This window comes from Austrofundulus limnaeus, unplaced genomic scaffold (genome assembly GCF_001266775.1).
Source record: "Austrofundulus limnaeus strain Quisiro unplaced genomic scaffold, Austrofundulus_limnaeus-1.0 Scaffold255, whole genome shotgun sequence".
NCBI lineage: Eukaryota > Metazoa > Chordata > Actinopteri > Cyprinodontiformes > Rivulidae > Austrofundulus > Austrofundulus limnaeus.
Window position 1 is genome coordinate 25,726 of NW_013952657.1, and position 10,622 is coordinate 36,347.

Sequence of the window (10,622 nt, forward strand, 5' to 3'; positions counted from 1 at the left end):
TCTCTCTCTCTCTCTCTCTCTCTCTCTCTCTCTCTCTCTCTCTCTCTCTCTCTCTCTCGCTCTCTCTCTCGCTCTCGCGCGCTCGCACGCAGACAGGGGCGGTCGTTCTCAGTCTGCGCACATTCCACTTGGCCAGCATCTCTCGGACTCCACGGACACAGCGCTGATTGAAGCAGCGGCGGGGAGGCGGGAGGAGGAGCGCATCATCCAGACACCACACTGTCCCCTCGGCCGGATGCGAAGAGGGAGAGCCAGTGAAGACACTTACACGAAATAAAGCCACAAGCCAAAAAGAAAAGAAAAAAAGAGGGGAAAGAATAAAAAAAGGATGAGAGGTTAGGATTTTTTTTCTTTTCTCTCAGACACACTTGCTTGAGTTTTTCAAAAGGGGTGAAGTGTATTTTTTTCACCCCCACCTCCACGTTTGTGAGAAGGGACTCAGAGGAATCGAGCACCGTTGAGGTTCCGCTCTCTGCGCTTCACATTTATTTATAAAACTAAAACTAAACATAAAAAAAAAAGTTTTAAAGGAAATTCTTCCCAAGGTCTTGGAACTCCATATCACATCTACTCCCAGGGATTTTTTTCTTCTCTTTTTTTAACGCTGACAGGAAGAGGATAAAGTTTTCAACTGGTGTTTGTGTGGATGCGCCCGGAGCGGAGGAATTCTCGTGGCTGAGCGGAGAGCGAGCGCAGCGCCTTCAGAGACCAGGTAGACCCGACCCACTGGGTTTCTGTCTATAAGATTCATCCATATGATTCACCCAGATTGTGTCCTTTTTTTCCCTGAAAGATAAGAAAGATAAAAAAATAAAGAAAATAAAAAAAAAGTGAACACATATGTGCTCGCGCGTAAAAGCAAGATCCCCAACAATCCCAAACTTAATCTCCCCAATTAACAGCACCGACTATTCGGTTAAGAGCGACATTATAGCTCGTTTTTTTCTTTTCTGCCTTTTTTTTATTTCCATCAATAATATGGGGACGTAAATGTCAGCAGCTCTCATTAATTCTCGTGCGTCATGATGAAACTTTAATCGCAGCGCGCTTTATCACGCAGCTTGTCAATGCGGCCGATTGACTCATGACACGCGCGCGCACAGACACCCCCCCCACACACACACACAACATGTGTTTCAGCTATTTACAAAAAGTGTGGAAACCCTCCACACGTCATTATCACTTTTTTCTCCCTAAATCGCATAAAAAGTCTTTGAAAACAATATTATTTAAAGGTGATCAAATGAGATGTATTTTTCAAAGTATTTCTGTCTTTTATACTGAACTCCTGCTTCAGATGGCAAACTGAACAATAATCTGATGGAGCATTTTAGTTTTAGAGAGCTTGGGGTCTGTAAAGTCCAGGACGACCCCCATTTGTATTTAATCCGAAGTGAATGCTGCAGTTTAATCCCTATAGTTGTCCACCCCGCCCCCTCCCTGTCCTACACACCTGCCCACCCATGTGGCTCAGCCAGGAAGGGGACAGGCATTTATTTATTTATTTATTTATTGTCAGGCTAAACAGCAGCCCTCTCCAATCCTGTCAATCTCCAATTCTCTAACACACAACCTGGCTTGTAAGCTTTGTATAATCCACGGTGTTGTGATTGAATTACCCGCCCTGTGAAACTGAAATGAGGAAATGTTGGAGGCGTTGCAGCGGTGGAGGCTGGATTGTTCCTTAGCATTATTCTCACAGTTGGATGAGGAAAAATTGTTGGGTATAAAAAAGGAAAAAAGAAGAAGAAGTAACTCTTGTGCTTTTTTAACATCCTAACCCTTCAGAGGTTTTCTCCTGGTTCACATGTCCAGACGCCACCCTCCCATCCTCCCTCTTCTCTGTTTGCAGGTTATGAGGGAACTGAGCTGAACATGGAGTTTTTCTGGATTTTCTTTTTTTCCAGTGTCCATCAACTTGCCTGCGGCCAAGGAGTTTACGGTAAGAATCCAGTTGTGCAATCAGACTTTAACGCCATCCATTACTTTGTATGTTCAAAAAAACTGAGCTTGTTTTTTATTGGTGATGATTTTTTTTTTTACTAAAATGCACCTTTGAGTTACAATAAGTGGATTAAATTAGAGTAGATGGACTGCAAGATAGATATTTCTTAGAAGTCACAGTAGGGAAAAACTGGGAAAACACCCACTAATGTTAATATAGCACTGGGGAATACTTGTGTTTTTGTTTATGTTACATAAAAGTGTGAGCTTTTTATATATACTGGGACTGAAAGCTTTGTAATAATAATTTTTTTTGTTGTTTTGAACTGAACCGAGGTCACGGTTCGGTGAAACCGCTCCTTATCTCTGGGGTCCATACACTCTGCATCAGCTGCGCACTCAGAGGGTTTAAACTCTGGGGTAGGAGTGGCAGAGCTCTCTGGGACTGCGGCTTGTCTCTGTCAGGTTAAACAGGACAGCCACTCTGTGCTTTTGAGGATAAGGCTGAGATTTGTACCCTCTTAAGCCCACAGTCTCACTGTATTACAGCAGCTCAGTTCCTTGAGCTGCAGGCGCCTGGCCAGACACGCATCCTTCCCTGTCCCCCCGGGCAAGGCAAACACACAAACTCATCTGTCTGCTTTGATACTTTGATTTTGACATTTTGAGGAATGTGGCAGCCATTGAAAACCGGCTCTGTTCAGTCAGAGCCGCACAGAGTGCGATTGTCACATGCAATCCTGCAGCCTGCCATCACGCTGAAAGATTATGACAATCTTTCATTTGCTGCAGCTTGTCGGCCCATGTAAAAGTCCTTGCTAACTAATCGGGCTCGTATTACTTTGATGCTTTACAGTTGTGCTGACACATTGATATTAGTGTAAACTATAACCAGCTTGCACAAACAGTTCTCAGGTTTTTATTAGCCTGTAGTCATAAACTACCTTTTTTTTATCTTTTACCTCTTCTGATCAATGTGATATTGCATTCTTTAAAACTAAAGGGTCTGTTTCATTCAGAATTTCGAGGATTTCTTTCTGCACTGAGTTGCATACAGTGTCTGTGCAAAAAGACACAGCCTGGATGGAATCTCCAAATGTCTTTTCTCCACCTTTTTCCCTCTAATCCAGGGGTGTCAAACTCATTTTCACCAAGGGCCACATGAGCGTTATGGTGGCCCTCGAAGGGCCAGTTGTAATGAACTTTGATGTTTCATGTTTAACTTTGACTAAACAGAGTTTTAACATGTCCTCTTTTAAACACTGAACCAAGTGTATGACTGACTAAATCTGAAATAAATACAGAAATAGTATTAAAAGTAAAACAATAAAGTGAGTAGCTGCATTATGGCAGATTTAGTTTATGATTGATGGTGACTTTAATGCAGCTTATTTTCAGACATTAGTACTGAGCTATCCAACTAAACTGCTCAGTTACTTCAAGCCAACAGCTCAGGGACAGGAATTTTTTTTATTTATTTTTATTTCATTTATTTTTATTAAATTAATTTTGTTGCATTTAACCATAAATTTAAAGTTTACCATTGATATAAGAAACAAATTTCATGTTAAATGAAAAAAAAAATGATTTTTTTATTTTTTATTTTTTATTTTTGTGGGAGACCACCCCCCTGGCGGGCCACACGGGAGTCGGCCTTGTGTTTGACACATGTGCTCTAATCAGTTTTTATATAGCGTGTCAAACTTAGCTGCAGAATAAATATGACTTGGCTAAGTTATACTTCCATCACATAAACAGATCCAAATGCATTCAGACAGTGATGCAGTGAACAGAATGTTTGGCTTGTTCGACACGTAAATCAGTTGTTTTAGAGCATAAACGTTTTGGAACGTGTTGTATTTTTAGTGAACAGCTTGCTCTCCATTCCTGCTGTAAATGAGTTCAATCAGACATGTTTCTAGGGCTGTCCTCATATCTTCGGTTTATTCTGCTGCTTTCGTGACTTCATCTGTTCTTCATAGCTTTTATGTGCTGTTTATGTTGTTTCCTCTTCCCCATCTTCCCATTTTTAAGTGTTTTAAGTGGTTAAAGGCCAAATTGTCAATAAGAAACTGTTCGTAATGTTTTGCCTGCATGTTGAAATAAAGGTTAAATAAAAAAAAAGCTGAAACAGTTTTAGGGTTGTGTTGTGCATCATACTCCTACAAATATAAAATAAGTTAAAAAAAAGTTGTACAAAGTGCTGCATGTAAGCATGTATGTTTGGATATATGTATGGGTTTCGGAGATCCTTTGTGCACCTGGGCCCTTTCAGTCATTGCTGAGGGAAGAAAAGCCCCAGGGCTTTGTGAAAAAGTATTGGCCAGCATTCACAAGCTCCCAGGTGGACCATATGGAGGTGTTGGTGCTCAGCTTTACCTGTGTGATAACTGTTTCATGCGCACAGGTAATCCCACATCTCTAAAACAGGCTCGCTCAGAAAAGGAGCGAACCGTGTCCTGTTTCGCACACATCACAAGTCGGGAGGAACGGGAAAAGGGCCAACGAGTTTGGCACGCTGCAGGCGCATATGCATAAAATGGTTTCCATCACTTTGGAATTGTTTAGCGCTCGTTTGCGGCAGACAGATGCAACTCAGCGTCCGTCGGGAGCCGAACGGTGAAGTGTGCCTGATTGATGTCAGCGGTTTTGGACGCCTGCGAGGTTCATTTACTGTAGCTTTCTCCGGGGCGTGTTTGGATGCGCGTGTTTTCGTCAGCCCGTGCCCGCGTGAGTCTGCAGGTGTTCGTGGATCAGAGAGTGGGAAGTGTCCGAGCCTGTTAAAGCTCTGAGTCTTGTGTGCAGGCGTGAGTGGGACGTGTTTGTTCACAGCAGACACACTTTTCTCCTCTTTGCAACAGTTTGCTGGCTCAGCAAGGGACTTGTGGATCGGTCACCGCTTCTCTTGCAGCAGTTTAGTATTGATTGCACCTTTGTGAGTTCGGCTAGGCTGTCAGAAAGCTTGTAACACCTGCCTGTCAGATTGCAAAGGGGATGGATACCAAGGAAACACGATGCTGCGGTTTGAGGGGAAATAAATCGGCACGCCATGTGTTTTTCTTAAAACAAGCTTTAAGCCTAACAAGATCATCCATGGTACATCTTGTTTATTACAGGCTCCGCCTTTCAACAGCTCTGTTTTCTCCCAAGGGATAATCTTTTCATATGTATCGCCACGCATTAATCACAAACATCACTGAATACGTATAAAGCGATTTTCAAATTCCATTTAACCAGGGGTGTACTGGAGTCTACACAAGTTTGATGTGGCATGTGTTCTTATGCACTAAACTGCGACACTCTTAAGGATAAGGGGCGGTTCAAGCAAATGTCAAGACAATCTTGCATGTTGTTCAGCCTCCACTGAGGGACTGAGCACAGACAGAGTGTACCAAGAAAAAAAAAGTGTCTCTCCATCTATGTGGCACTGCGTCACGCCTCACTGTGTGAGGCAGCAAAGTTCACACAGACACCAAATTATTGATTGCTTGACAAAGTCACACAGCACCATTAGCTGGTGCTCTAGATGGAATCCAGACTGCATTAGCCTGCAATACGATGCTTCATTATGGGCTTGTTAACAGGAAATTTAATGAACTTAAATCAATGACTTTGCTTAACAGTGTTTTTTTCCCGCTCTTCTTTTTAATTTGAAAAAAGGGGCCCTAGCAGCACAAGCGGAGCAGGAGAGGCCTTGCCACCGGCTATAGAACAAAACACTATAAGCGATGCAGAAACTGAAAAAGTTTAATGTACCTAAATAGCGCACAAATTTAACATCACTTTGAAGATGTTGCCCAGGGAAGTAGGAACGACTTGGGATTCGTTTCTTAGATGATGTGTGTGTCTGTGTGTGTGTGTGTGTGTGTTTGCGTGTGGTTGCATCTTAATTGAAAGTTTTACCCACTGAGAAAAAGGAAGAGCTGTTAATCGAGAAATAAGTTCAAAGTTAAAACGCTTCACTTATGAACTGACATTTATTAAAACTGCCTGATACGACACAGATCTTTGACTCAGAAGACTCTCGTCAGTTTAAAGGAAGGAAAGTGTCGCTGGTGATGACCAACCTCTCCAGCTGAACTGAGTGCAATCCTGTGCTGGCACACGTTGCCATGCCAACATACCTGTTTTTGAACTGGAGGTGCAGCAAAATGCAAACACTTTAGTGTGCTTCTTTGCTTGAAGTCCAGAAGCAACACTTGAAAAGGGCTTACAGAGAAAAGGGACACCTTTCTGTTTAAAGTATGTCTGTCACAACATGCAGCCTGAAAACAGCATTAGCTCTGTCTGTGATGTTTGATTTGTACTTGTTTAATGTTTTAATGTTGTCCCTGCAAACTTAGGGGGCTATTACCTCAAAGAGACATGCACACAGTTCCAGGATTGGTTTTTGTTGTAGTTGATGAATTAATGGCTCATTTGGACTACCTGGTGAAGATAATTGTGCCGATTTTTGGCCCAATTTTGCCCGTCTGACAATCTTAAGGACATCCCAATTATCATCATAGCTACAAAGACAATCTTATGAGATATTCCTGCGGTGTGTGGTGTGCTAAGATTGATCTAGTTGGCTCGGAAGGACGTTGGGACCTCTCTAGTCTCAAATTGTGAATATTCAACATGCTGGATTGTCAGAGATGTCTTTTTTAAATAGTCCACAAATGATTGTTGTCACTTCTTCTTCATCTATCATGTCATGTTTATTTACTCTGACCTTACGTTTGATCACGAGAGATCTTGTGAGATATCCTGTCTGATATCTGAATTTTCATGTGTCTTTGTCGTGTGGCTGTACATCACACTCTGTAGGATTAAACCTGTTAAAGTTCTGATGTTTTATTGTCTTGTTTGGGAGTTTCTCAGTCTTTAAAAATAAACGGACAGTTTTAAAACCTTGCTGTGTGAACCAGGAATTATCAGTCTGGTGAAAGTCAATTGTATTATTCTAAATTGAGGTTGTTCAAAAGGCTATCTACACAGGATAGATATTAATTACTCATAATCTTTCTACAAACCTCCCGTCAAAAGATCTGACTTTAAGTCTGTTAGTCATTTAGGTGCATTTATCCCAAACAAATATCTACACTACTGTGATGCTTCACACAGCTCTATTTATTGTTAAAACTTTAGTTTCTGCTTTCAGTGCACATTGAGACTATGCCAAAATTTACCAAATGAATGTTTGATTTGATTCTACCTGAAAGCAGTGATGGGAAATCATCCCTATTTTCAGATCATAAATCATGGTCACTGGCTATCTCCGATAGACGATCCAATTGGCTGATAAGGCATACGCAGTTACGTTGTTAAAAAAAGAAGAAAAAAAAAACAAGCAGGTCTGCTTATTATAAGCGACGACTTCTTTTTTCTAAAGTCGTTTGTAAATTCCGTGAGTCGCAGGTTGCGTTTTTTTTGGGCTTATTTTTTAATGTGAGTTACTTATTTTGTGCTCGTCTTTCTTTCCGAATGACTTCACACACACATACCTTAGTTCCTGAGACACCCCGCGCTGGGAAACCCCCTCCTGCTGCAGCGTACGTCACTGCAGGGGATTCCTCTACAGGTGGAGTCCATTGCGGAAAAAAAAGGTCCGAGACTCGTCACTCGACGTTGTTTATCCACAAACTTGGCCAGGATTAAGCTCAAAAGGTTTTTTATCAGTCAGATTTTACCGTCTGTTTTATCCCCTTTTATGAGGTTTTGGCTGTTTGACTATCTTTATAAATCGCTACTTCCTGGTAGTCGGCTCTGGAACGAGTCACTTTTTTTCTCTCTCTTTCTTTTTAAGCGAGTGGTTGAAGCAAACGCAGCGTCTGAGCGCTTTCAGCACAAACAAACACTCCCACAAACTTCTGACCAAGTATGTATTCTTATGTRGAGTGGGGGTGAAAAGTTCAACCCGCTGGTTGCCGGCACACTTCAAACACACACAGCAGAGCCCAGAGTGATGGGGATGAGCAGAGTTGAGGCAGTGCGCTCCGGTCCGGTTCAGAACTGGTTAAAGTTATTTGTTCAAATGTATGATTGTCATGGATTATTAGGTTTGTAACTAAACATAATAATATAGCATTATTTGGGTCACTTGTGGTGCACCAAAGCAAGAAAATGACGAGAAGAGAAACGTGAAGAGGACCTGCGCATGTTGGTGCCGACTCCGAGAAAAAAAACAAAACAGAGACACAGCACTGTACATTAATTATTTTATTCCCTCATTTGCACAGATCACAATGATGATGATTAAAACATTTTAATTTACAGAGAAGGGCACATTTAAAATTTATTTTACATCCCTGGCACAGCATTTAATTAATTAACTAGAAGCACTGGGAGAGTGCAAACATCCGCCAAGACCAATTTCCCCCGTCCTGTAATAGTGTTACAAAGGGGCACACCAATACTACAGTGCCACCTGCTGGACACTTTGAAACCCACGCCCTGTGAAAGCATCACAGCTTTGAAGGTCTCAGAGTGTTAAAAGAAAAAAAAATCCTGTATCCGCATCGTGATCCAGAACATCACCAACATTTAAAGGTTCAATCCTTGAGCCAGTACCCACATGTGGTAAAAATGTCATGACAATCTATCCACAAGTTTTTGAGTAATGCTGTCCACAGACAGACCGGCAGACAGATGGACAGACACACGTGACCGAAAACATTACCTCGCCCTTGGCAGAGGTAATAAAGATCACCCTTTAAAAAAAAATCGCATTCCAACCCTTCAATCGCCGATAGACGATTGAATCAAAAATCACGCCATCCCTACCTAAAAGAAAGTCTTGAGAAAGCAGAATAGAAGAGTTGACAGAACGTGAAATGATAAAATTAGCTCCACCCATAAAAAAATGCAGCCTCAGAGTCAAAAACAGCAAATGTAATCACAAGCCTTTTCCTCATAAACACTTTTTGCAATTGCTTTTTTTGATTCCATTTTAGTGGTATTACCACGGATGTAAAAGACCCAAACGCACCTTGGCTGCGATTACATGGCCTTAATGTCGGTGACCTAGAAAGAGATGGTTCCAGGTTTATCTGCTCGGCCACCGGCTCCCCCTGTGACTTCAACTCTGCCTCCCCTCATATCAGCACTTTTTGTTTGTGTCTCTTTTATGTCTCTTGCTGCTGAGTTTATTTGGGATGCTGAATATTGCCCTTTTCTAATAAGCATCCATAATTTATTGGTGGCTCTGAGGCAAAGGAGGAGGAGAGAACAGGGGGAGGGCAGACAGTGATAAGAAGAGACTGAAACATTAAGCTGGAGATGATGGTAATCTCTCACCTCCCACGATCCGACACCCACCGTGCTCCTCCTGCTCTTTACTTCTTCGCTCAGTTTTCTGCTCGTCGCGTGTGTCCGTGTACAATGTTGTCACAGGTGCGCTCGCATCCGCGATTCGCTCTGCAAACAGATTTCCTGCGTGTCCTCACACCGTGAGAAAAACAAGGACACACGCACACTCGCTTCACAAATTGCACCCACTCTACATAAATGTTATCAGTAATGTCAACAAAAGCAGAGTGACCTTTTTTCTCTTTATAACATTTAATTAAAACCCTCAGAAGCACTAAAACAGTTTTTCCAACTGTTCAAACAGGATAGACAGATGGTAGGTAGATGGATGGGAAGATTGGTGGATGGTTGATAGATATATCTCTTCTTTCTTGTTTTTGTTGTGTTTTTTTGTTTCATTTTTGCTGCTTTCTTTTGATAAACCGTAAAGTCTCAGATGAATTGTTTCTAAAAGCTCATAGTGTAGAGGTTTAGCCTATGCTGCCACAATATGAAATAGTTGCACTCTGGGAAAATTCACATACACAGTCCAATACCCCTTGTATTGATGCACACTCAGCTGAATTATTCTCTTTTTTATTTTTATTTTTTTTGTCTCTTGGTCCTTTGCTTCCCTCTTTTCCTTTTGTGCCTTTTTTCAGTCTGCCCAACAACATTTCTATTAACCCACAGGTCAGCAGCTGAGCCATAGGCCGATTGCTGAAGTGTTATGTTGGAGCTGGTTTACACTAGCCTTGCTACCTGGGGTAAAGGATAAAAGAACTAAGACAACGTCTTGGGAAGTCTGATTTATCACTCTGCTTCCAAGAAGATAGACTCGGAGCTCAAAGTGGGTACAAAGCAGTAGGTAGAAATGGGTAGTGTGGGCCTCTAGAGCCCCCAGGTGAGGTGAGATGGTAACATACTCAGAATGCAGTGGAATACACAGACTGTGTTTTCTCTGTCGTGCTTCCTGAAGAAACCGAGATCAGTGATGAGCCAGGGTAAGAGTCAGATTCTAATATCACAGCAGTTATTTCTCACTAATCTGCAAGTATTTTTCCTCATTGTGATAGTACAGTGCAAAATAAATAAATAAATAAATAAAAAGTTCAAAATGACATCATCACAGTTTCTCCTGTCTAAACAACAGTACAAATCTCAGGTTCATATTTAGGGGATGGCTAGATTATAATCCAAATTAGACAGACTATTATAAACAATGGGCCTCATGCAAGAACCGTTCGTACGCACAGATTTGTTCTTAAGTTGTGCGTACGAGTGATTTAGGAGAACTTGTGACATTCACCAATGTTTTCGTATTCTAAGATTTTTTTCAGATACGAACAAAATTCACGAGTGGTCCAGACCTGTCATATATTTTACCAGCAGTCAGTCTGCTGTTATCC

General features: G+C 41.7%; 1 protein-coding gene across 2 annotated transcripts in view; it reads left to right on the top strand.

Moving 5' to 3' along the window:
• Positions 1 to 104: 104 nt before the first annotated feature.
• The window catches only part of mdga1 (MAM domain containing glycosylphosphatidylinositol anchor 1), a 276,568-nt gene continuing 266,050 nt past the window's right edge, over positions 105 to 10,622 (top strand). For both annotated transcript variants that reach the window (XM_014020516.1, XM_014020517.1), the window contains exons 1-2: positions 105 to 712; positions 1,853 to 1,942. In XM_014020516.1, coding sequence (XP_013875970.1) covers positions 1,876 to 1,942 — 67 coding nt within the window. In that variant the 5' untranslated portion in view covers positions 105 to 712; positions 1,853 to 1,875. The remainder of the gene's footprint in view (positions 713 to 1,852; positions 1,943 to 10,622) is intronic.